General features: G+C 39.5%; 2 protein-coding genes across 9 annotated transcripts in view; both read right to left on the bottom strand.

The window, feature by feature from the left end:
• Positions 1–1,218: 1,218 nt before the first annotated feature.
• On the bottom strand, positions 1,219–10,819 carry UPP1 (uridine phosphorylase 1). 7 transcript variants are annotated; one of them, XM_042870097.1, is made up of 9 exons: positions 10,742–10,807; positions 9,917–10,037; positions 9,608–9,672; positions 6,741–6,858; positions 6,114–6,272; positions 4,972–5,086; positions 3,987–4,196; positions 2,536–2,682; positions 1,219–1,884 (listed from the first exon to the last, which is right to left on the bottom strand). In XM_042870097.1, exons 3-9 carry the CDS (start codon positions 9,658–9,660, stop codon positions 1,745–1,747), a joined length of 942 nt encoding a protein of 313 aa, XP_042726031.1. In that variant the 5' UTR covers positions 9,661–9,672; positions 9,917–10,037; positions 10,742–10,807; the 3' UTR covers positions 1,219–1,744. The 7 variants fall into 7 exon arrangements, with proteins under 7 accessions (XP_042726031.1, XP_042726032.1, XP_042726035.1 ...); XM_042870098.1 differs by lacking the exon at positions 9,917–10,037 and having other exon boundaries at positions 10,742–10,819; XM_042870101.1 differs by lacking the exons at positions 9,917–10,037; positions 10,742–10,807 and adding an exon at positions 10,359–10,377.
• A 6,559-nt stretch (positions 10,820–17,378) lies between these two features.
• CUNH7orf57 (chromosome unknown C7orf57 homolog) overlaps positions 17,379–26,404 on the bottom strand; it is an 11,515-nt gene continuing 2,489 nt past the window's right edge. For both annotated transcript variants that reach the window (XM_042869895.1, XM_042869894.1), the window contains exons 4-8: positions 25,799–25,907; positions 25,516–25,675; positions 20,691–20,791; positions 19,893–20,029; positions 17,379–18,058 (exon numbers count right to left, since the gene is read on the bottom strand). In XM_042869895.1, the coding sequence (XP_042725829.1) occupies positions 17,982–18,058; positions 19,893–20,029; positions 20,691–20,791; positions 25,516–25,675; positions 25,799–25,907 (584 nt within the window). In that variant the 3' untranslated portion in view covers positions 17,379–17,981. The remainder of the gene's footprint in view (positions 18,059–19,892; positions 20,030–20,690; positions 20,792–25,515; positions 25,676–25,798; positions 25,908–26,404) is intronic.

The following is a 26,404-nucleotide window of genomic DNA, read 5'->3' as shown; positions in this document are numbered from 1 at the left end:
GTTTGCAGTTTCCAATTTGCAATAGACCTCCCTTCCATTTTTGATGAATTGAACAAATTCTTCCAGTTTTTGTCTCAGTGAACATGCCTACTGCTGCATCACTCCCTTTCTGATCTAACTCTCGTGCTCTCAGAGGGTTGTAGACTATTGTCACCAAAATAAAACCTACATTAGCTAAATATATAGAATCATAAGATCATAGAATCATAGAATGGTCTGGGTTGAAAAAGACCACAATGATCATCTAGTTTCATCCCCCTGCTATGTGCAGGGTCACCAACCACTGGATCAGGCTGCCCAGAGCCACATCCAGCCTGGCCTTGAATGCCTCCAGAGATGGGGCATCCACAACCTCCTTGGGCAACCTGTTCCAGTGCATCACCACCCTCTGTGTGAACAACTTCCTCCAAATAGCTAACCTAAACTTCCCCTGTCTCAATTTAAAACCATTCCTATCACATCCCCCCATGTAAACAGCCATTCCCCCTCCTGTTTATATGCTCCCATGAACTCTCTCTTCAAAGTCCTTTTTAACTTTCCCTTATGGTACCTGTTGGCTATTGGTTCCATGCTGATATTAGGGACAACTGTTCTGAGTTGAGTCTCTTGACCTGTGACCCCTACTAGAATGGGCTATTCATGGCAGTAGAGAGAGAGAGAAACACATTGTTCTTTATTTGATCACATACTTCAACTGCAGCAGCAAAGAAATGACTACGATTTTAAAAATAAAAATGAAAAACAAAAACTACCTGCACTAAAACAAACTAGGCTAATGACAGCAGAAGAAATATGCAGACATTTTCGGTGGCACTTGCAGTCAATAGTTATTCTCCAGTTTTTCAGAACTGGAAACAACTGCAAGAGTGAGTGTTAAGTGTTAATGAAAAAAAATTTAAAAACAAACGAAGTGGGAGGAAGAAAATGAACCGCATCATGCAGTCCTGTGAAGATGTTGTGCATCTCCTGAATGCCTCTAACTTTGCCTTCAGGCTGCAGGAGCAACAATTCAGCAAAAGATTTTATGTTCTTCCATGCAAAATGACTACAGTAAAAGTGCTCCGTGGGTATTCACCCAACGGTGTAGTTTAAATGAGATACAAATGATGTTGCTGGATCGGTATTTAGCAAGTACAGACATCCAACAGCTCAGTGTCAAATCCGTAAGTCTGAGGAAATCCAGTCTCACACTTTGCAATTTACTGAAATATCACCATATGAAAACAACACTGTTTATTTGTCAATGTCTGGAAAAAACAAAGTGCATTCACTCTAAGTTTTCTTTACAAAGTGAAACAACAAAGGCAGCTGTTATAATTTATATAACTTTATATATTTTTTAAAAAACAACAAGGAAGGTATTAACATTCTTAAATTAATTTTAATTTGGTGGTTTGCAAGTACTTTCCAAAAAAGTACTTTGTTTTCTTCCTACTTTTTCTTTAGCAGCAGGGATAAATGAAGCTTTTTCATATGTCACAGCAAGCTTCTCCTTCACAACAGATCCACTTTCCACTCAGAAAAGGGAATCTTAAATCCCAGCAACAATAACTAAACTAATCTTAACTGAAGCACATTCAGCACACTCAGTTCCCAAAGCACACTGACACAAATGATTAACTTCCACATGTACATGGAATGCTGAAAGCTATTCTGAGGCAAAGAACCTTTAATGCACGGAGGTCGTGACCACGACTTCCGCTGTGCAAAAGCCTTCTGTTTCTAAAAACCAAAGACAGACACGTCATACTTTCCCAAGACTTTTCTTAATAAAATATCCCACTAATTTCTGTGGTCTCTGCTGATACTCCACAAGTATATCGTGTGAGCTGCTGATCTGGTCCCCTTCGAGCCGATTCAGGAGAGTGACACACACTACAGCAGCTAGAAATGAAAAGACATTCTAGTTAGATATGGCACTCTGGTACTCAGACAGTCTAAAAATCATAAACATTTGAATAAACATAAGAACACTACAATTATTCTTTTTTCCTGTAATTTACTGAAAATTAATTAGCTTGTGTAAAAAAAAAAAAATCTCACTTTATAATTAGGAAAGATTTATGATGCTACCAAAAATCTGTAACTGTTTAAGAATTACAGCCGTAAGTCTACACAAAATCTGCTTTCAAATCTATATAAAAGTGTAGACAGTGATTTTAGCACTATACATTTTAAAACCATCTGGTTGATTAAATTAACCAGTTGCTTCCAGCTAACTTCAAAACCTAGCTGAGGAAAACAAATCAGTGCTACAGGGTAAAGTGCTTTTATGACTTATGCGCTTGCCAATGGGTAGAATAGCAGTTGATCAGAATTGAAGTATACGAGAACTATGAGAAGTTTGCACAAATTTTGAATATATGGGACTAAATCAAGCAATCATAGTAACAGTTCTACAACCAGAGCTGTTTCATGCAGGTGGTATATTATGCAGAAGATATGTCAGTACCCCATTGATAATTTTTACCTGAATTCTCCTGCACTGAAGAAAAAATTCTGATGTTGGATTAAAGCAACTTTAAGTTAGTTTACCTCTGACACCGCTGAGATTGCACATGGCAGCAAAGACAGAAGATTCCATCTCAATGTTTCTGACGCCAGAATCATAAGCTTCCTTCAAATATTGCAGTTTTTCTTCTTCATTATACAAGCAGATCGCACCATCCAACCTGCCCTGTCCTGCAAAGCCATTTTGTGGAAATACAAGAAGTCAAAAACCAAGTTAAATTTCTAAAATACCCATTTATTGCAATTTCCCATCCACAGTGTCTAGATTTTACTAACATTTTCCTCCATCCCCAAAGACAAATAAGACAAAAGTGACTCTCAGTTACTGCTAGAGCTTCTAAGTATTACTTGCATTTTTTATAATGTGACTCACAATAACTTTACTGGTTTTCTCCAGCTTAAACTTTCAAACTCACAAACAGAAAAATACATCAAGTGGCTTTCCCCACATGGGGCACATGTCCAAATTTCACAGCAAACTACATCTGCTTTAAGCTGTATGGAAGTACAGCACTTTTTCCTGTATACAATCATTGTCAAGAAAAACCACCAGGCCTGAAAATGCCTTCCTGATACTAGCTTCAAATGGTTAGAGATTGGGAGTATCTTCTGTTAAATAGTTAATACTAATTCTTAGGCAACTTCTAGAGAGAGAGCAGTGGAGAGTTACAAGGATGATAAGGAGCGTGGAGCATCTCCCTTATGAGGAAAGGCTGAGAGAGCTGGGACTGTTCAGTCTGGACTTTTCAGCAGTGCCCAGCAACAGAGTAAGGGACAAAGGGCACAAACTGGAACCTAGAATGTTCCATCCGAACATGAGCAAGAACTTCTTTACTGTGGGTGTGATGGAACAATCTCCTCAGAGAGGTTGTGGAGTATCCTTCTCTCAAGATATTAAAAACCCACCTGGACACTTTCCTGTAGGGAACCTGCTTTGTTAAGGGGGGTTAGACTAGGTGAGCTCCAAAGGTCCCTTCTAAACCCCTCAATTCTGTGCAATACCATTCTTTGGAAATTAAAATTTATTCAGATTATTTGAGATTAACACCTACAGGTAAGCTGGCAGCACATCACATACAGCATAATTAAATGACACGGTACTTTACTATCCATTTGTTTTCAGGAGGCGTATTCTGAAATTCACACCCTTAAGCCTCTTTTCAGCTCCTGCTATCTGTATCGAAAACATTCCTGACTCCTTTTTTCAGTGCAGCCTGTCTCTGCAATTGGTCTGAATAAATGCACAAGCTGACACTGTTTGCTTCTGATCCATCTTGGGGACTATGTGCATGTGTCCCTCTGCACATAGCACCCTTTGTCACACACCCAGTAACTGCCTGAAAAGCAGGATTAGTTGCTGTCTTCAACCCATTCTCATGAGATTTGAAAGATTTTGTTAACATATTTGAGAGACCAGAGAAGCACCTGATGTCTGTATGTCAATCCATACTTCTGCTAGTCTGTTGCAGTCATACCTTCATAGAAATCCAAAGTGCACATAGTGTTTCCAATGACAGTATTGAACTGATTGATTTCTTTACTGCACTGCAGCAGCTCTTTAGCCAGCTCTTCATCTAGATTTGTGCTGCGAATTATAGTTTTTCCCAGGACAACCTGTTCAAACTGAGGTTTGAAGGTGGCATCTACAGACTGCCTGGTTATAACCACTGAGCCTGGCTCCAGACCTGCAGTGGGAAGAAACAGATGCAGTTTCAATAACAGATACACGTAATGCTTAGTTTCCACAGACAGAAACACACATCTTCACCCAATCCTGTTTCTTTTAAAAGTGATAATTTTACCCCTGAAATCACAAAGAGATATTTTTTGTGTGTGTGTGTGCCTCACCGCGTCAGTTTATTATTGCAAATATATTTGGGAAAAAATGAAATCTTGACTTTTTCATTGTATATTCTTTCTTATTTTTGCTATTTTATACAATACAGGAATGTCCTTCTCCCTCTGTCAGATCTTGTAAGTGCATTTTATCTATCTAGAGAGGTAGATACCTCCTTTTCTATTAAAATTATTTATTGTTTTGAAATGGAAGGACATTAGGACCCAGGAAATAAAAGAAATATTACAGTTTTAAGCTAAAAGAGGAAAGATGTTAGGGAAAACTTTTTTACTCAGTGGGCAGTAAAGCGCTGGCACAGCTGCCCATACAAGCTGTGATGCCCCATCCCTGAAGGCACTCAAGGCCAGGTCGGATGGGGCCCTGGACAGCTGAGCTGGTGGGTGGCAGCCCTGCTCATGGCATGGGGTTGGAGCTGGGTGGGCTTTGAGGTCCCTTTCAACCCAAGCCACTCTGTGATTCTATTATATGATTAAATGTACTCAGACAACCTGCTGTGGAAATCTGTTCTGAACACAAATCACTTGGGGAGAAATACTTTGCTCTCCAACAGAGATGCCAAATGCTTTGGTTTGAAGAAAAAAGGAAATCAAGAGGGGAAATACCTATTCCACCCGAGGTGCCAATGCGAATAATGGTTATGTTGGAACACTTGGCATGATACAACATTTTGATCAGCTCGTGCAACATGATTGAAATAGAAGGTATGCCCATACCGTGCTGAAATGAAAGCAGAAATTCATGTTCGACATTCACAAAGACAATGAAAAATATACATGGAAGGAGTTAGGTGTTATCTCCTTCTTGATACTTTTTCCAAATGCCACTTAACTCACCATCAAAAAACACTCATGGGCCCACTGAAAAACTTTTGAACAGTAAACACAAGGACTCCCACTGAATCTGTGGACTATAGATGAAGTTCGGTATTTCTAATAATCTTGACTCATAAAATATTTATGCTCTTGAAAATATAATCAGTATCCTTTCCTATGCTTACAATAAGTTTACTTTACCACGGATTTTTTTCTTAAACATGGTAAAAAAGCCTCTTTTTACCGACTTGAAATGCTAGTGACTAATTAAGCTCAAATTTTTCAAAACACAACCATTGTTTATTTAGTCACAAAGTTCAAATGCAAGTCCATTCAGCTTGTATGATGATGTCAAGGGAAAGGGTGAGAATGATATTACAGTTATGCTATTGCAATTCAAGTGTGTAAGTGCATCTACAAATTAAAGGTGCAAATTTTTAGAATGCATACACAAGTTGGTGGCATAACTCTCATGGAATGCCCATCGTAAACTATGTTAGCACACTTGAAAATGTCACTGTAGGAATGTGCAATAGATGCATTTTTTCCAGTGTCCCACATATATCAAGTGATGATTCCATTATTCAGGATAAAAAACAGGGATGAGACAGCAGTGATTCCGCTCAAAACATTTCTAAGGCTTTGCAACACCTCAGGGTTACACTGAGGGAAAAGAAGGCAAGAAAAGAATCAGTGTCTCGGAGACAAGCCCTTTTACAAGAAAGGGATAAACAGAAACTCTTGAATAGCCAACAGGACTACTGTGAACATGGATGAAAACACATAAAAAGTGGACTTCATCAAAAGCGTTTAAAAGAAACATGCTTCGTATTTTCTACTTTGAACAGCATCACTAAATCATGTTCAATATCTGACGTACATGTAGTATCTGGATGGACATTTTTACATTCTGTTTCCTAAAGGTCACTTACACTGACTGACAGAACGGGTCCCACTTTGTACATGGCATAACGGTCAGTTCCCGCACAGATGTTGGGGTAGTCACCACCAGGGCTCCCAAGTCCAAGTTCTTCAGCTATGTAGGCAATAAAAGCTTTCATCCGTGAAGGACTTCCTCCTACACACACAAACTGGTGCGGATGGCATCCAACAAAACAAAAATTGATTGGATGATTCATGCAGAGGTAAACAAGAGTATGCTGGCACCTTAACACAAAGCTACTCATAGACGTACTCAATCATGCTAAAAAGCCATTAAGAAAAAGTATACCCCAAAAAAATTCAATACAGAACTCAAAGGCCTTCAACCTGATTAAACTAGTAAAATACAGATTTTGACTTCAAGGCCTCAAAAATGGATTTCTCTACTTAAATAGAGACTGCAATATTTGTCTTTTACTTCCTGAAAAAAGACAATCAGAAACTATTATAACTGATATGGATAGTAAAAAAAAAAACCAACAACCTGCAAGTCTTATCCCCTTTCCATTCCTCCCTCAACTGGCAATATGCTGCCTTGTTTAATTTTATTTAGACAGCTCTACTTTTTCCTTCTGCAGAAAAGCTTTAAGCTTGCTGAATGAAATGCAGCTTCTTACCTTTACGTCTCCAAACAGTGCAGGAAAATCATGGGTACCGGTCCCAAGAGCAAAATGGTATAGGATGTCTTCTTTCATTTTTTCCAGGTGAGGGTTGCACAGATGGATAGAATTTTCTCTGTCAGGACAGCAGCATGGTGGAACATATAAAATATATAAAAACACATCAAACAGATCCTAATTTTGCAAAGTCGGGCAGTAAAAGTTGGGAAATGCCACATCTAAGCCTGCCTACACTACCTGATCTTGGTTCCATACAGATTATGTTAAGGAAATCCTAAATTTTGTAATCATGTAATCATGTAATCACAATCCTTCTATCATGTAATAAGTCACACCTGATAGTAAGCATTCCATTCATTGCACAGGATGCAAGTGCTGAACAAAAACACAGGCAGAGGAAAACATTTACAACAGTGCAACCTTTACCTTGAACAATATCAAAGCTGTGACCCAGGGTGGGGCTTGGAGGTGAGCAGAGCAATGGGAACAAGACCAGGGGATATTCAATAGATCACTTTAGTACACAGACAGTATACAACAAAGCCGAAAAGCAAACTTGACCTCTGTGTTTTGAAAGACCCTCCTAGCTACCTGGGACAGGTGGGAAGAGTTGGGCTTTACAGACAGGCCCAAACACAATTTTTGGCAGTTTGCCTCACTGTTTACTCTGTCATCCAGCCAGGAGAAAATAACCTATGTCCTGAAATCAGCAAAGAGAGTGCAGAGAAACTGAATAGTCCAGGAAAGAAGCAAATGAAAATATGAAGCAAAGAAAGAAATAAAAAATTAAAAAATTAAAAAATTAAAAAAAAAAAAAAAAAAGGAAGGGAAATACAGTACAAGAAGAGAGGGAAGGAAAAGTAAAAAGAATTCATTTCCTCTTAAGTTGCTTCTTGTAAGGAAGTGATACACCTAAAAAAGACAACTTTTGGAAAACCAGGAAATACCAAAGCAATGAGAGAAAAATGAACTAGTTAGTGTGTGGGACTGCCTTCATGGAAAATTTGGTGGTGAACTAAGCAAGCTAAATGACTCATAAAACATCTTCCTTCTCTCTGTATTCCATGTTTACTGCTCAGCTGAAACAGGTAGGAAATATGAGTCAATAATAACAAGCTGAAGTGAAATACCAATCAATAGTTCAAAGCAGTTTTTGAGAGATGAAATAAAGAATAAAGTATCTTCCAGACAAAAGAAGATGACTTAACAGCCTAATGAATGCTTACTGCAGACACAGCGTGGCTCAGCAAATTTGGACTAGTTTGTCAGAGGAGACAAATGAAAGAGTTTCTCTGGAGTTTATGAAAAATAAAAAATAAAAAATAAGAATAAAGACTTTCCAGGAAAAACTCTGAAGCCTAAATGCAAGTGTCTGTGTTATTTGGATGTTAGATGTTTTAGGTTATCCTGTCTTCTAATGCCTCTAGTACTTTCCTGTTGGACCTACATCTTTATCTACCAATTCTATGCAGGATCTGTTGTTACCTTAAGAAGCCTAAAACTGCCTATATGCCCATGCTGAGTTCACTGAATTGTTCCTTAAAAAGCAAAGAAAGTAGTTAAAAACCCAGTGCTCTATCACTTACTTTTGAAAGTCCTTCTCTAATGTTACCATCAGTTCATCAGCAGCTATTACAACCAACATAAGGCACCCCAACCCACTCACTTTGCTTCTGCTCACCACTGCTTAATGCTTTTCAGTAACTGAAAGAGCAGTCTGACACGGTGAGCAGCTCTTCTCCTTCCACCCAGCTCAACTCCTGCCTACGGAAAGAATTTTGGTATGGTGAGACCAGGAGAAACAAAGAGCAGGTTATGGCACTTCGGCACAGTGCACATCACCCAGGAGACTGCCAGCTCCCTCAAGCAGAATTCCCAGGCTGCCTTCTCAGAGCTGTTTCGTGGGACTCTCTGCCAAAACCAACTGGATCGCTAATGCAGAGCAAATAGCTGGCTGGGCTGATCCTGATAGTAATGGCTATTAGATATAAAGAGGATATAACCTGAAATCACTTTGCAGTTCGTTCTTGGACATGTAAAATATATTTCCTTCTTTATGAGAACACCAGCAGTAAAAGCTTCTCTCCAGGAAATAAACTGGAAAAAGGCGAGGCCCCTATTAGAAGGCTGTGAAACTCAAGTGGTTTGTACCAGCACTGCTGTCTTCCTGCCCTGCCCAACTAGAGCTTCCTTCCTCAGCTGTGTCTGCTTTCCACCTCTTTCATCTCCTATCCTTCAGCAGCACTCCTCACCCCACAGTCTCATTGCATTTAAATGCTGTAACTGACATGTGCTTGTTATCTGCCCATCCAAATCTAATTGCAGACTTGGACCCTGGAGTAATGGGCAATAAAAGTAAGCATATTGCTATCTGCATATGGAGCCAATGCCCTGCATTTACAGTTAAGGCAAAGTTTGCCTGATAAAAATCTTGAGCTCAATGGAGCAGACAGTTTATTCCCTCACACTGCTCAAGGCACCTATAATTCTGGGGGTTTCATGAGAACATGAATATCTGAGGGCTAAACACACACATACGGCTTTACTAAAATGAGATAAAGGATGAGACAAACAGGTGGAAATTTTTGTTCTGTCTCTTCAGGCTGCAGGTCAACTTACAGGCAGCAACCAAAGTCAGCATTTCAACAGCTCACCGGATTAAAAGCCATCACAGCATCATCTATGCCTGAAAAATTTCACATGAAAATGGTTTTCCAGAAAAGCTCTCTTTGTAGATACTTGATGTTACAGTCAGTATTCCTATAACATTTCATCTTCCATTAAACAGCTGTGTAATGAATTTTAAAGTTTGGGAAGGAAAGTAAGAGTGAACTTGGACATGAAAAGAAATTTCTCAATCTCACCTTGAAGACTGTTCATCTTCCATTTTCTTCTCATTCGAGACACCGGGAGCCATGTATTCTTGAACCTAGAATTATATTTTAAAATAATTTGCTATAAATGCATTAGAACAGTCTCATCTTTAACATTAACACTGATAGAAACCCCCTACATAGAAAACACTGTCACAAATACTAAAACAAAAACAAAGAAAAAACCAATTCCACCACACTATAGCTTTTAGAACTCTGGCAAAATGAGCACCCGCTGTTTACATGGATAAGCACCCCCCCTCCCCCCCCGCCCTCCTCCTGAAACAATCCCCACCTCACCACTGCTTCTGTTGTCCAGCAGCACCTGCCTTACTGCCGGAGAGAGGCCCTTGTGGGGGCTCTGTCTGTTCCTCTGAAGGCTCTGGCCGGTCCCCGCAGCTCCTCTCTAACTGTCATACGCCTAAAACACGAGTTCCAGGGAACCTCTTACTCATCATCTCCTCCTCCCGAAGCTCCTCCTCGTAACCCTAAAAGCACTTCTATCTGTGCCTCCTGCAGAGTAAAGGTGACCAAACACGAGTTCCCAGAAATAACAGCGCTCCTATCCCTCGCTCATCCCCTTTTCTAATCCATTACCCTAACCTACACGAAATAAATGCATAAATAAACAAGATGATCTGCTATCATTTTCAGCAGTGACTACGTGCAAAGCTAGCTCTATCAGGGGATGCCCTTTCCAGGAAGATCCGAGTGACAAAGCCTTCCTCCTCCCACTCCTTACAAAGGGACCGATCGCACGGAGGAACTACGACGAAACGGAAACCACCCGGTTCTGCAACAGAATTACAAAAGGGATGCATTTGGAAAGAGTCGAGAAAGAACCGCGTGAGAGAAAACTGAAGGCGGCGCGTTAAAAGCCACCGAATAAAGGAAATGTATTACAATTCATAAAGGATGATAAATCTCCCTCATTTAAAACAATAAACTCTTTCATACGTTCACCTCCGCACGAGACGGAGGGAACGCTCACAACCCCGCTCAGCACCGGCCCGGCATCCTTACGGCGGCGCAATGGGGGCGGCCGCAGCGGAGCACCGCGCTCGCTCCACTGGGACGCGCGGACCCCGCACCCGCCTGTGCCGCCCCCTCGTGCGGCGATCTCACCTGGGCGCCACGGGGCAGCGAACACCACTCGGAGCGCTCCCACAGACCCAGCCGTGCCGCCTCCCGGCAGCGGCAGCACTGCTGGGCTGAGCCGCCCCGCCCCGAAGGAGCGCGGCACCGGGCGCGGTTAACTCCCTGCGTGCCGGCTTAGCTGGATTCGGGGCCGGCTGAGAGGTGTGCGGCGGTGGCCGAGGTGTCCGGCAGCTTCGACTCTCTGCCTCGAGGCTGCGGGTTCAGCACAGCTCCCTCAGCCTTTCTTCATAAGAGAGATGCTCCAGCTCTCTGACCATCCTTACGGCCCTCCTCTGGACTCACATTCTGTTCCATTTCTTGTTCTGAGGCCCCAGACCTGGATGCAATACTCGAGATGGAACCTCACAAGGGCAGAGCACAGTGGGGACAATCCCCTCCCTCTCCCAGCTGCCCCCCTTCCCCCTCCCACCCCCTTTTGGCACAGCCCAGTTGGCCTTCCAGACTGCAGGTGCACACTGTGGGCTCATGCCCAGCTTTTCATTCACCAGAACCCCCAAGTTCATTTCCACAGGTCTGCTCCCAATTAGATTCTTCTCCCAGCCTGTACTCATATCTGGGATTGCCTCAACCCAAGTGCAACACCTTGCACTTGGTCTTGTTGAACTGCATTATGTTCATGTGGGCCCACATTTCAAGCATGTCCAGGTACCTTTAGGTAGCATCCCTTCCTTCTGTTGTGTCAGCTGCACCACTCAGCTTGGTGTCACCAGCAAACCTGCTGAAGGTGCACTCAGTCCTGTGATAAAAATACTGTGAAGAGCACCAGCTCTAAGATGTGGTAGTGATGCGTCCAACCATGATGCAGGAAACAAGGGACTCCCTGGCCTCTTATCACCCGGTAGAAGGAGGGAACTTGAGATACAGGGGGAGACAAAAGCAGGTAGAAGAAAAGACAGAAGGTAAAGATAGGTTTCTGCTCAGGGCAGCAGGTGAATCCCCTTCCTGCCTACCCAACCCTCTGAGATGCCCTTATACAACAGATATGAGGTTCAGGAACTTGATGGACAGGCAAACAGTGATGTAGATGAAGGTCCATCCAGGCTGAAGGAGTCACCCAGGGCAAGTCAGCCTGTCCCCTAAAACACAGCCACCTCTGTCACGAAGAAAAGAAGGGTTGTTGTCATGGGCATCTCCCTTCTGAGGAGAATAGAAGGCTTGATATGCTGACCAGACCAAACCCACAGGGAAGTTTGCTGCCTCCCTGGGGCCCAGGTAAGAGATATCACTAGAAAACTCACTAGCCTAGTACAGCCCTCTGACTATAATTAGTTTTCCATGTCAGCAAATGAGGTAGCAAGAAGTCCCAGGGCAATCCAAAGGGAGTTTGGGGCCATGGGGCAAATGTCTAAAGCAATGGGGGGTGGGTAGTATTTTCCTTTGCCCTTTCAGTAGAAGAGAACAGTAATGAACAGGCAGACCCAGCTGATACATGTGTGGCTTTGACGCTAGTGTAACTAACAGAATTTGAGGTTTTTTCCTTCACAGGATAGTCTATGCAACACCAGGTCTGCAGGGACCTGACTGGATGTACCTTTCTCAGAAGGGGGAAAGGATTCTTGCACAGAAGTTACTGGGGCTTTAAACTAGATTTGAAGAGGCAAAAGTATAAAACTAGGCTCAGCAGTGATAAGCTATGGGATGACATGCCGAACTTCAAGAATGTGACAGTGAGATCCTTCAGTCTGTTCCACAAGGTGCTGGATACAACAAATTTGAAATGTTTCTACATGAATGCACATAGCATGAGGAACAAGCAAGAGGAGGTAGAAGCCTTGGCTCAGTCCCAACAACATCATTGGCATAAGTGAAACCTGGTGGGAAAAGTCCCATATCATGATGGATGACTTGTGTGTCATTCTTGGCCTTCAGCAGGGACAGGCAAGGCAGGGGCTGGTGCTGTGTGAGGAAGGAGCTGGTTACAGAGCTCGTAGTTGGTGATGACACAGTTGAGAGCCGCTGGTTAAGGATTAAGGGACAAGCAAATAAAGCAGATGTCACTGGGCAAGTCTACTGTGGACCGCCCAGCAAGGATGACAACACTGATGAATTATTCTTTAAGGAACTATGCAAGATTTCTAGACCAAACCACCCTTGTTCTTATGAGAAACTGCTCTGAAAGTAATGCCTCCCATTTAAGGGGTTGCCCTGCAATGTAAGAGGCACATATTGATGGTATGGCAGTAGAGGTTGAACTTTCCTGCCAATATTATATTTTATTGCTGTGTGACAGATGGCAACAGAGAGGCCATTCTGATAGAATGGTGTCTGACAAGGAAGTGCATATGGAGCATAGGTGTGTCATCAAATTCCTCCATGAAGAAAAAATAGCACCCACTGACATTCACTGACACTTGCTGAATGTTTACGGAGAACAAACAGTGGATGTGATTACAATGAAGTGGTAGGAGGTGCATTTCAACAGTGGCAACAGCAGGTCACTTCCACTGGTGCAGAATTTTACAACAGCAGCATGCATGCTCTTGATCACCACTGATGAAAATGCATAGTTAATGGTGGATACTGTGTTCTGTTTTGCTGAGAATTTGCTCTATAAAATAGTGCTCTTTCTATCTGTTATATTTTCCACAGAAATAAACAGGAGGAATTACTTTCGGAGTAACCTATAGAGGTTTGTTACTTGTAAAGAGAAAGGGTCTCACGGATGGAGCAGCGACTGTAGAAAGCCTTAGTCATAGCGATCATGAAGCAGCTGATTTTTAAATCTTTGGAGATAGGACAAAAACTGCCACCAAAACTTCAGCTCTGGATATAAGGAAAGCAGATTTCAGGTTGCTCAGGGAACTAGTTAATGAGGTCCCCTGGGAAACAGCTTTTGAAGGCATTGGGGCCCATTAGTGCTTCTCACTTTTTAATTACAACCTCTTGAGAGCACAGGAACAGGCAATTCCAAAGGGTTGGAAGACAAGTATGCAGGACAGAAGGCTAGCCTGGAAGAATAGGGTTCTTCTAGAACTTAAGTAGAATAAGAAAGTGTATGACTGCTGACAGCAAGGTCAGAAGACTATGGAGATGCCATCTGCCATTGTAAGGAGAAAATCTGTGCAGCCTAGACTAAGCTACATAAGAGTTGAAGCTGGTCAGTACAGTTTTGGACAGCAAAAAGAGCTTCTAAAAACTATGTTAACAGTAAACAGAGGAACAGAGATAATACTGGCTGTGCCTCTGCCTTTAACACTTATGACAGGTTTAATTCTACAGGATTAATTCTACATCTTTTTCAACTGAAATCTGCACGTTCAATGCAGACACAAGTTTTCAAGAAACAGATATGCTGAAATCAGTGACACTACAGATGCTTAAGAAATGAATGAACCAATTCAATTTTTCATTTTTTTCATTGCGGTACAAAATAAATGGGTTTAAATATAAACTAGTCTAAAAAGATGGAAGAAATAAAATGATGCATATATTCAGTCACTTTACAATGAGAACAGCCTTTAGATGTTCCTACAGTTAAGTGGCTGCACGTAAAAGGAAAGTTATTCTTCACGTATCTAAACTGCCAAATTATTTTTAAATCTTAATCTGGAATTATAAGTATTCACATATTCAATACACTTGGATGTAATTCATAAAATGAAATTGCACTTCTGTTATATTTTAGGTCTTGCAAAGCAATCAGTATGAAAAAAATGAAATTATGTCACTTAAAGATATTCAGCTCAAAGATGAAGCACAATGCAGCTAAGTAAATGTTCCAGCATTTAAAACAAGCAATGCTAGATTTTTGTGAGTGAGTGCCCAGCTTTTTACATCAGCAGCTCTCTGAAAGCCCTTCCAGAACTAATAACTTCCATTGCTATTAAATGCAACTGCTGATGACTTCGAAAACTTAGCCATTGTGTGATTGTATTGACTGTAAAGCAAACAAAATAACATGATTAGTGAAATAAGGTGAACTTGAGAAAACTTCTCCACCTGTGAATTCATCCGGAACTTTCTGATTTGTTACACTACTTTTATTTGATGCTTATTGAAGAACATGTGAATTTTGTTGTTGCTGCAGCTTTCCATTACTCTGAATGTGCAAACAAATTCCAGGGCTTGCCACCTGCTTTTATAAGAAGAAATCTTAGTCTCCAACAGCACTTCAAGTTGTTAATATTTTAACTCACAGTATTCAAACTGATCTGTGAAGATTCAGTTGGCTGACTGTGCATAGCAAACTCCTCCTTGGCCTGACTAAGGAAAGCTGTGTATACATTAACAGCACACTAAGGAAACTTCTGAGAATTTGAGGAATGTTCTCTGGGCAATACCTAATGGGATGCAAGATAAGAAGAGATCATTAAAATAAGATATGGCTTACACTTTTAAAAGAAAAACCACCAAAACACAAACTACTAAGAACACAATTACAGTAAAGCACTTGAACAGCGCTGAGTTACCAAGTTAGGATCTTGGCTGTTCTGCCTCTAACAAGTTCTTTAAAAAAAAAAAAAAATTTAAAAGTCACAGAACCACAGAGTGGCTCCTTGAAGATCACCCAGCCCCAACCATGTGCCATGGGCAGGGCTGCCAGCCACCAGCTCAGCTGCCCAGGGCCCCATCCAACCTGGCCTGGAGCACTTCCACAGATAGGGCACCACAGCTTGTATGGGTAGCTGTACCAGCGCCTCACCACCCTAATAGACACCAAACATGGACAATTGTGGACAAGAACTCCAATACAGAGGACATTCATTCAAGATTAGCGAAGAGGGATTATACATCAAACTACGCAAGGCAATAAAATTATTTTAGGGAACTTTGTACAGACCTAACAAGAAAAAGAGACCATACCAAAGAAAAGGATGGTTGGAATCTTCAAGTCAGCAGTACCGGAGTTATGAACACTCTCACAGGAATTCTTATTTTATGGAACTGATTTTGCAGGCTTTGATTCAGCAAGTATCTTTAAGTTCACATGATCAGGAGATCTATAAATTTGTCAATACCTTTAAATACCCATGCTCTTATTTCTCCATGACATTACGGTCTCCAACTTGAAGTGAATTTGTACTAACCACCTTACAGAAAGCTTTCTAAAGAAATAAAATTGAAACAAATTCAGTATTTTTTTTAAGAAATAAAATTTCTTACTCAACTGATGAGAGTTAGAAAAGATTTTGCTGCCTCACTGTTAAGCAGTTTAACGAAAGAGTTTAATCATCTTCCCATTTCTCCTTTATTTTACATTTTTAAGCAGTACAGCATTTCTACTAACTGAAAGCAGTATCTGTAAAAAAAGTTTCTCCTAGAACTGGAATATCAAAGTATGACTGAAAAGCAGTAATACTGCTGACAGTTCACAAAGTTATGCTACATTTCTCAAGCTGTATTCTTTTTAATGTTGCAGTTTATCATTGGTGGGAACAAGAAGCCCAACTTCATAATACATTTTTATAGGTGATAAAAATAAAAGAAGTAACCAAAGGCTGCATTAAGTGAACACAACTGAATTGCTTGATTAAGTATATTCATATGACTCAATTCTGAAGAAAAATAATTAAATGGTGCTTATTTTTCCCAGAGTATTAAGCAACTATTGGCAATTGTCTTTTGTGAGGAAATATATATAACTGAAATCCCAAGGGTATTAACAATTTGCCTGTTATGCATCCAGTTTCTTCACACAGGCTTATTCCTTAGTGCCCTTCTATAATGACAAGAGAGTTTTCCTACTGGTAAGGTTTCAACACAATAAGCTCCAGCTCTGACATCCCCTGGTACTGCAGCCTAGAAAATTACATTAAAGACTGCTACAAGACTAAAATTAAAGGTTTCAACATATCTGCACACAATCCACTTCACAATTTTTTTTTTAAGTTAAAACTAACTTAAAATTGCATTTATTTTATTTCCCCATCTCAGATGAAGCTTCATGTTACTTAAACTTTTTCTTTTTACATTTGGAAAATTTTGCCAACCAGCCAAGTAACTGTGTGTTAAGCCATTTTCACATGTTTTTTTCCTTTCTTAAGTATTGGTGTGGCTTCACCTTGAGTACTGTGTGCACCTCTGGGCTCCACAGTGTAAAAAGAATATTAAGGTCCTTGGAAGCATGCAGAGCAGTGCAACACTCATGAAAAGGCTGAAAGCCACATCCCATGAGGAGTGCATGAGGACATTGGGTTTGTCTGGAGAAAAGAAGGCTGAGAGACAACCTCACTGGTTTTTACAACTTCATGAGTAGGAGAAGTGGAAAAGGAAGTGTTGGTCTGCCCTCACTGGTCACCAACAGAAGGAGGCACAAAACAGCACAAAGTTGTGCCAGAGGGGTTCCAACTGAACATGAGGAAAAGCATCTTTACTGAGAAGGTGGTCAAACACAAACAAGCTTCCCAAGGGTTGATGTCCCATGCCTGTTAGCACTCAAGGAATTTGAACAATGCTTTCAGTAGCATGCTTTCCTCCCAACCAAACTGATCTATTCTATGCACTGTTCAAATAAATGTAATTTCAGTAAAACATTTTAAAATATTCACCTCTCGGATTCAGAGGTGTACAATGTGATGAGTGCACTCAAACATAAAAGTACAATTTCATTTATGAAAAACTTTACTTTTCATAGCATAAGCAAAAAAATCTCACTGAAACTGGATCAGCTTCCTAACAGTTTTTATTATAAAGCATTTAATTTTTCATAGAATTTGAGGTTATGTTCTAGTTCAAGCACACAAAAGAACAGGTGTTAACATGTCCATATGCATATTTCAGAAGCCTTAAATAATTTGGATACATTGTTTTTCAAAGTACAAATTGTTTTATTGCTTTGAGTAAAGAAAAGTATCTAGCATATAATACATTTGTTGCATTCAGAATTCAGGATAAATATTTATTTTTAACTTAAAAGGCTGAATGTATAAATGTGTAACTTAGCCCATGCCACTTTTAGCCTACTGATGCATCTCCTTCAATATTAGTCTTCAATAGGAAATGCCAACAAGTCTGGTATAGAAGAGAACTTCAGTTTTTATATAAATAAAAAAAAAATCCAGGTATATGTACTGGCAGCTTTTCTTTAAAGTTTGCTGTAATTGAGCACAATGATGTTAATCAGTGTTATAATTCAGCTGAACTACAATCAGAAATGAGTTCAACTATAAATGTAAGCTAGTAAGATAGAAGTAATCAAGCAAAGATGTAAATAGTGGACTTTATCATAAGCTATATAATACCTTACTTTCCCCAATAGCCTTTCTAATTACTGTTTACACTCCTGAAACTGTGGCTTCAATTCATCGCTTGTAGGTGCTGATTCAGACTGTGATGGCTCTGAATCTGCAATAAAAACAGATTAAAGTACTTTTGATAACTTCAACCTTAAGAATAAAAAGGTCAGCTAACATTCACTTTCACACATCAAAATACACAGATTTCTGTACTTTAACCCAAGAATATAGACAAGCTACATGCAAAGTCTGCAGTATGATGCAAAACTATAACACAACACAAGTTACAGATTTCTGTATACAGTGTTTTATCTCTCCTGTCTGATGTGTCTTGGATGTATACTATGAGACAGACAACAGAAAAAACTTCACCTCAAATGTGAACTGCAACATGCTCATGCTATTGATTACTTCAAATAAGCAGATAAAAGTACTCAGGTGTGAAGAAATTAAAAGCACTTCCTTCAGTGCACACCTGAAGGCATGAAGAGAATAACATCAAAACCAAAAAGCAGCTTCTCAGGTTAAATACCCAATGTCAGGTCCAGACTGAGATCTGACTTCATCCCCTAGTTTTGTAGCAGCTTTTCTTCTAAACAGTAGCACAAAGAAATATAGAATCATAGAATTATCTAGCTTGGAAAAGACCTCTGAGATCATGAAGTCCAACGATTGTGTAACACTACCAAGTGCAGCACTAAACCAAGCCCCTAAGCACCACAACTACACTTTTCTTAAGTACTTCCAGAGACAGTGACTCCACCACCCATTTGGGCAGCCAGTCTCTAACCATCCTCCCCATGAAAAAAAAAAAAAAAAAATTAGTGCTCCTCTGGCACAAACTTTAGGCTGTTTCCTTGAGTCCTAGCACTCACCACCTGAGAAAAGAGGCCAACACACACCTCACTACAGCTTTCTTTCAGGTAGTTGCTGAGAGTAAGAGTCCCCCTCAGCCTCTTCTCCATACTAAGCAACCTCTGTTCCTTTTGTTTCTTGTCATGTCTTGTTTTCCAGCCCCTTCACCAGCTGCACTGCTCTTCTCTGAACACATTCTAGAAACTCAGTGTATTCTTGCAGTGAAAAGCCCAAAACTGAACATAGTATTTGAGGTGCGATATATGTAATTTTACATACATATTTACATTTACATATTAAGCAAAATTACTGCAAATGTATTATTTTTAATATGAATGGAAGACAAAAAGTTTATTCAGAGAGCTCCAAGTGTCAAAGAAACTAAACTCCCTGATCACTAAAGCCTTCCACACAGACATATCAAGTTCAAGAAAGCCACGAATCCATAGTTCATACACAAGCATAAGCAACAGGTTTTCAAGAAGGAGGACTATTTTACCCTTTAGCCTTTATTTCCATCTGTTTTGGAAGAGAAGTACTTCATAGCTACTTCTATTGTGCATGATAATAAATAAGCACCAGATGATTTTTTAATCCAATAAAACCATTGGAATGCCAAGTTATTTAATCATGTGGATACAGTTGTTTTTATGAATTATAAAAAGTGATCTATTTCATAAACAGATGTATTGATGACAAACTGTAACAAGGTTTTCAGAAAAAAAGTAGGGCCAAGCACTACTCACAACAAATAGCAACTGTTTTACTGTCTGCTTAACTTTAAGCAGGAAGATAGATGTCTCTCCAGGATTTTACAAAAATATGCCAAATGGAAGCCCTCGGATTGGAACAGAACATGCTTTTACAACAGCAGAGTAAAAAAATACATTAAAGCACCCACCTTTCCTGATAACAAACAGGAGGGCATGTTTCCTAAGCTGGCCATAGGGTACTATCATAAGTCAAGCCGGGTGACTCACTAAGTCTCACCTTATTCAAAGGGAGAGACTGCAATTATTCTGGCTACCTATGGATGTTGCCTTCAAATCCCAACTCATTTTAGAAGAGCAAGCTTTCAGTAATTTTACCTTGGGACTTCTTGCTATCTTCTGATGTATTTTGAATCTTTTTTCCACATCCACTATATTGCAGAAGCCAGTCTGTTCCATAACCATTGCTGATTAATTTGCTAAAGTTTATTGCTTCACCTTTTCTCTGAGCAGGCCTGTAAGTCAAAATGTGTTAAAAGAAAATAGCAGTATAAGTAAACCAAAACAGTTAGGAAGGAAATTTATTTTGCACAGAATAGCCCTACATAACTGATAGGTAACTAACGGTAAATATCGGTAGGTTGCTCCAAAAGTAATGCTCCAACATATTTCCTTGGAAACTACAAAAGATACACAGAGCACAATAACACTTTGATAGAGCAAATTCTCAGCTATAAGAATTTCTGCTGTGTCTGACCTTCTCTTAGGGTTTAGCTGACATGATTTCAAAAAAATGGTAGTCCTACCTGCATCCCTGTAGTCAACGTTCATGGAATATACATTATAGTTTGCATCTGTTCACTGGCATAAACAACTAAAGAACAGATCACTTTGAATGCAATAAAAGAGCACTACATGAAGATATTTTACTACACAACTTGATGCCTACTTTATCTAAAGCAAAGACATTTTCAATAGCTTTACCATACAAGTTAAACTCCTGTTGCTTTAGGTGTTTATCAAACTAGTTCAGTCCTAGTCAGCAAGTTTAGTAGCAGTATGGGTTCACAAAGGCCATACACAAACCCCCCCACTCTCTGCAAGTTCAGAGTAATGTTAATGCACAAATGGTTTCAGGATTAGGAGATGAATGAATTTCATAAGCACACTACTTACATTGGTGGAAAGGAAAGCTTATTTTTCCCACTGAACTCCTTGTTCATACAAACATTTGCTGTTCTGCTTGGATATTTAGCATTTATAGCTGGGAGCTTTACCTGTGTTAGAGAAATCTTAATTTAACAAAAGGAGCCATTATAAAAGTAAACAAGAGATGTCAAAAGAGTTATATTAAAGGACATAACAATCTTAAAACTGTACTAACAACACACAAAGCTGTTTTTTTTCCTAACAGCATTTAAAACAGCTGCCAAAGGGTCAACGTACTTCCCACTCAAATAAAAGCATTTAATGCTATTTCCCCAACAATTCCTTAGGATTTTTCAATTAACAGCTGGTTAAGAAATTCAGAGATTCAAGAGAAAGAAAGAAAAAAAATCAGCATTTTTAAAGACTGTACAGCTTCCTTCATTGCATAAAGAGTGTAGGGGGAATCCTCAAGACTGTACAACTACAAAACAACTTAAATGCACACATGAGGAAAAAAAAATGCCATAACAGATATAAGCACGCAACAAATGTTTTAAGGACCATGTGTAGCTTTAGCTAGGAAAGGTCAAAAATTAGTGTTTGAGTACAACTGATCCAAAAACAAGCCATCATTAAAAAGAAGTTAAAGCAGCTACAAATGTTTGGCGAGTGTGGATTTTGTTCTTTTCTGGGAACAAGTGGAGCCTAAGACAGACAGTTCCACTTATTTTAAAGCAGAAGGTAAATATAAGCCAACATGTTCAGCCAATGATGAAGTTCCTACAGACTTTATTCAAGCCAGAGTTTTACTAGAAGAGAAATTCCAAAATCTGACAAAGAATTAGTGGATGAACTACTAGACTTCAGCCAAACAAACTGACAACTACATTGAAACTTAAAGAGTTGAAGAACTGGCACACCTGTCAAAGGTGTAGTGAGGGATGAAGACCAGGGTCTGTTGTCCAACATGGAGATTAAAAAACGAAAATAATCAGCTGCCTACAACTGCATTTAAAAGCCATATGTGCTTACCTGCTGTAGCACTGCATCTCTGCTTTACATTTCAAAAACACTGTCCTACTGCTCAAGAAAACCTACTGCTGTTTTCTATTCACCATTAAACTGCATTATTTCAGATCTGGAAGTATTAATCTTACAGGCTATATGTACACATTTACCAATTTCACGTTCCAGAAACACTAATTGTGATTTATTGGGAACAAACTGAAGTGATACTACTTGAAACTCATGATGCAATTACAGTCCTATCGGACTGTAAAAAGGTAAATGTTTTCACTGAGAAAAAACAATGAAATACCCTCATCTCAATACTTTTTTGGCATGCTTGAGTGGTAGGTGAACAACAGTGACTACTTTCCAACACGGAAAGCTAATAGTACCTGAGTGAAATCCTTGCTCCTGTGATGAAGAACAAAATCCCGCATTACATTTGATTAAATTTCTTTGAGATAAAATGCTGACCTGAGAAAGCTTTTAATACAGCACATATATACATATGTATGTATTCCCACCCAAACATATTAATGTATAAAGGTGGAAATTAAGAAAGATAAAGAGCATCTTCACTCAAGACAGTGAATTCCAATAACAATCAAATTCAAAAGTGTATTTATATTCTTTGTCAAGGCTAACATTATGTAAAGAAACATCATACTGCAGTTCTTCAGACCTGTCCTTTGTTAGGAGCAGCAGAGAAGCACAGAGGAAAAACAAGACCTAGACAGCACACACCAAAAATGTAAACACAAAATTTGTATTTAAAGGTTATGATTTAGTACAACAAAAATGCTTTATATTCCAAATACTAAGTGTACAGCTGGATTACTTGATCACATTATCCTTTGCTTGGAAGAAAATAATGTCAACAGGAGTTGCACAAAGTGAGCCTAGATACAGTTAAAAGCCCCTTATTCTTCAACAAACCTTTGCAGCTGCATATCAACCATGAGATAGGTTTCAACTTTTTGCAGGGATAGGCTTCTTAAATGCTTGGCTAAGAAATGTCTATTACAGAAACTAGAGGCTCCTTCAGCTCAGCTCTAGTAAAAAGGTCATAAGCAAAAAAGCACAACAGAAAGCTCTATTAGTACTGTTTGTTTCTACTAATAGATAAGGCACATACACCTGTGTATGCCTACAGAACTCAAAGACAGCATCCAATAAAGATCCATAGGCTTGTCTCCATTTTACAGAAACAGCACATGAGGCAATTTGCCATGGACCAAACTAGACACAGAGATGAGAACAAATGCTTAGGTGAATAATCAATAAATATTAAGATGCTATAACTACGTAATAGACAAGAAAGCTAAGCAAAGCAGATTACAATAACAAAAAGAATAGACAGAAAGCTTACCCATATCCTGGGCTCACTTACAAAACTCTACCAGAGATCTCCAGAAGAGATCCTTCCCCACTGGTAGCCAGCTCTTAAATGGGTCTAGGAGAGGTGGAGCCAGGCTCCACCCCTTCCAGCAGCATAGGTAAATTGCCTTCAGCTGTGCTCCCATGGCTGACTCATTGCTCGCCTCAGGTGATCAATCAGAGGTTCAGACTGTGACTCAGCAGTTCCCAAACACTTAGGGTAGAGTAGTTAAAAAGATGAAAACAGTACTGAAAGCAGGAATCGCTCAATGACTTTCAGCCTACTTATATCAGAAGCACGGTTACTTACTTGCATGACTTGAACAGCTACAGAAAAGGATCGCTCCTTTCAACCTACAGAAAATGTATCCCTTAAGAAATACCAAAAATCCTTTATTGATTGCAAAATGCCTGAAAGTTATGACTTCAGACACAAGATACTGATCTTACTAGTGCTGTGTTACAATTGTTTGACACTAACTTTGATGCCCTCTCCAACTAATTTACCACCCATGCACAGCCCTCTCTGTTGGGTCACACATACATTAGTTCACATAGTACAAAAGCAAAATAATGCTTCTCCAATTTGGCAGAGATGCTAGCACTTCAGAAGAACATAACATAAATCTTTAAATCTCCAGAGCAAGAGCCTGCTTGGGAACAATGTTTTGCAAACTGAGTAGAGCAAGTACCCTTGGAGGTTTAAATGCTTCTGCACTTGCCCCTACAGACTCCCTCTGGGATTTTTCTCCATGATTGCATCCTAAGTCTCTCTTCTTAGACTTAGTCAGACTGGACTGAAATATGTTGTCTAGACACTCAATATCACTTAACTACTTGAGGTAGTTTCTTACTGCAATATCATCACTTAGTCAAACATGTACACTGAATACTGCCTAGAAATCTGTCTGTGATGTTTTTGGAAAAATCTAACCTTTCATTATAGAAAATATACAGTCAGAAAAGTAGAAATCAAGACTATTTGATAGGAGTAGTTCCACTGTGTCTCACTTGAAGATTTTTCAGGAAAGTGCTCTTAACACTGAGTCAGAGAAACCTTTCCTAAACAAAAGGAAATAGGAGATGTAAGTTTGAAGGAAGAATCATGTGATGTATAAAGGTATAGGATTGCACTTCTTAGGAGGGTACAGAAAAGGTCCTGTGAAACAGGACAACTATTTCAGAGACAGTGGTATGAAGGGAGAGCTAAAGCTAAGGCAAGTGCTGTAGAATCTCACGTCTTGAGAACTTCAAGGGTAAGGTTCAGGATTTTGTACTCTAGACAAAATTCAATTTCTGCTTTCGAAACAGTACTATAAAATATACATCATGGCCTATACAGATTTGGAATCTGAGCTGAATATGTAACATCTATTCACTGTGTATTCAGTGATAAAGAAAACATATGGGAATTCTCATGCTCATGAATATGAATCAAACTGGGCCTCAAAGTCTTTCTCAAACCCCACCACTAAGAGAAACAGACCTTCTACCAGTCCCCACATGGACATGAACTACACACTGTTACAAAATTTGACTCCTAGAGCACTGAAGATAATGGGTTCTTAAGGGAGCACTTAATCTTTTTCCTGTTTTGATCCTCTGTAAGGCTTCCATGGCAGTGTGAGTTCCTGTTTTCACTGCTCTGAGGCTGACTGAAAATAGGTTTTCCCAAAAGGCATCAGCAAATTAGTTTGTGCACACATCATTCTGAAGCTGCACTCATTACTTGCCTCAGCAAAGGTTAAAGACTTTTGTAAAATGTCCAGTGTCTGCACTTGTACTCAAGTAGAAAAGAGTTACTGCTGTTCACCTACATCAAAAGTATTTCCATATATTCTAAAGGGTTACAGTAACTGAAGCACCCACAATTACATATCATTTTATAAAAACTGAAATCTTAAACATCTAAATGGCCAAGAGGGGGAGGGTGAAAGATGGAGGATGGCAGATAGGTTTCCAGCACAAAACCCCACAGAAAACTGTTCTAAGCATACTTTGCCCTACAGTTATTTTGCATAGGATAAAACTTCTAGGCAGCTAGTGGGGACTCTTTCAGGATTCTCTCCTTAACTTGAACTTCTTAACTTGAGCTTTTTCAGATAAGTTTTCTGTTCCTTCTTCGTCCTTCTTTTTCCTTCTTCCTCCCAAGACCTCTGATCAAGAATTTCATTCAACTTCATCAAGTGCAGAGAAACAAAACACATGAAATTAGAAACTAAGTCCTGCCTTTCATTCACACTTAAATATACACACCATATAATGCAAGTGAAATTCACATTTCTGGTTCATATGTTACACCCGTAGCACTTCAACGTGGTTTTATTGTCATTCTCTAGCTGCAACATAAAAATTTCTTCTGGAATATGGAAACCATGGTGGACAGGAACTTCTTTTCACTAAGAACTAACAAGTTCAGTTAGAAGCATCTTCACAAGCTCTGCAAAAAGAGCAATTCACATCATACCTTTTTTTTCTCTGTGTTTTCTTTGTCCTCAGCATCTCGTTGCCAAACACTTTTCGTATCAAAATCAAAAGGCCCTCTTCTTGTCTCATAATTACTACGATGATGGTCATCATTAAACTCTTTGTGAACCATATAATCAGGCAGAGTGGAAATACTGTTCCTGCAGACAGATTTAACAACCGTTTGTAGCAGCAATTGAAATCTATCACTTTATGACAACATTATTCTGAAACACAGACAAGGAGAGAACATGAGAAGTTATTCAGGACCTTGGCAGACCTACCGTGGCTCATTGGTTGCTGGAGGACTGGAGTGGTGCAAGTACCAGTCAGGCGCAGCATATGCTACTGGCGTTGACTTCCTTGTAACAGGAGCGTAGTGCTTCAACAAGTCTTAAGATGAAAAGACAAAAGCCACTACTTCTCTGACTTTCATTCTGACTATAAACATATTGTCATCTCAAGTTGCTTTTTTACCACAAAGACACATTTTTTTATTCACTAAACATCTGTCTTCCTTGGTTAAACAGGCAAACACAACCTTGCAGCACTGTTTCAGTGGTACCCAGTTTATCTAATTCTAAATGTTCTGACACGTTTCTGCTGGTGTTTGTTAATTCATATTCCTGCATTTGTCACTCTTCTCTAAATGTTCATGCATGCCATTTGTCTAAGTATCTCAACTTCCCTTTTTTACTAAGGGAAAGAGTAAAATCATGGAGCATCCCATGGAACAAAATATACATAGATCTGTAACAAACTGGACATGATTAGAAAAAAGAAAAAAGAAAAAAGAAAAAAGAAAAAAGAAAAAAAGAAAAAAGAAAAAAGAAAAAAGAGAAAAAAGAAAAAAGAAAAAAGAAAAAAGAAAAAAGAAAAAAGAAAAAAGA

Source organism: Lagopus leucura, unplaced genomic scaffold (assembly GCF_019238085.1).
Source record: "Lagopus leucura isolate 7727_CA_CO unplaced genomic scaffold, USGS_WTPT01 Super-Scaffold_100002, whole genome shotgun sequence".
Classification (NCBI taxonomy): Eukaryota; Metazoa; Chordata; class Aves; order Galliformes; family Phasianidae; genus Lagopus; species Lagopus leucura.
Note: the sequence above shows the minus strand (reverse complement) of the source record. Positions and strands in the feature narration are given on the sequence as shown.

Coding starts and splice junctions, on each gene's coding strand:
- UPP1 (XM_042870098.1), bottom strand. CDS start 9,660: ATGGCTCCCGGTGTCTCGAATGAGAAGAAAATGGAAGATGAACAGTCT. Junction 5,087..6,113: donor GACCCGTTCTGTCAGTCAGT/GTAAGTGACCTT, acceptor CTTTCATTTCAG/CACGGTATGGGCATACCTTC. Junction 4,197..4,971: donor TGGCACCTCGGGTGGAATAG/GTATTTCCCCTC, acceptor TTCCCACTGCAG/GTCTGGAGCCAGGCTCAGTG.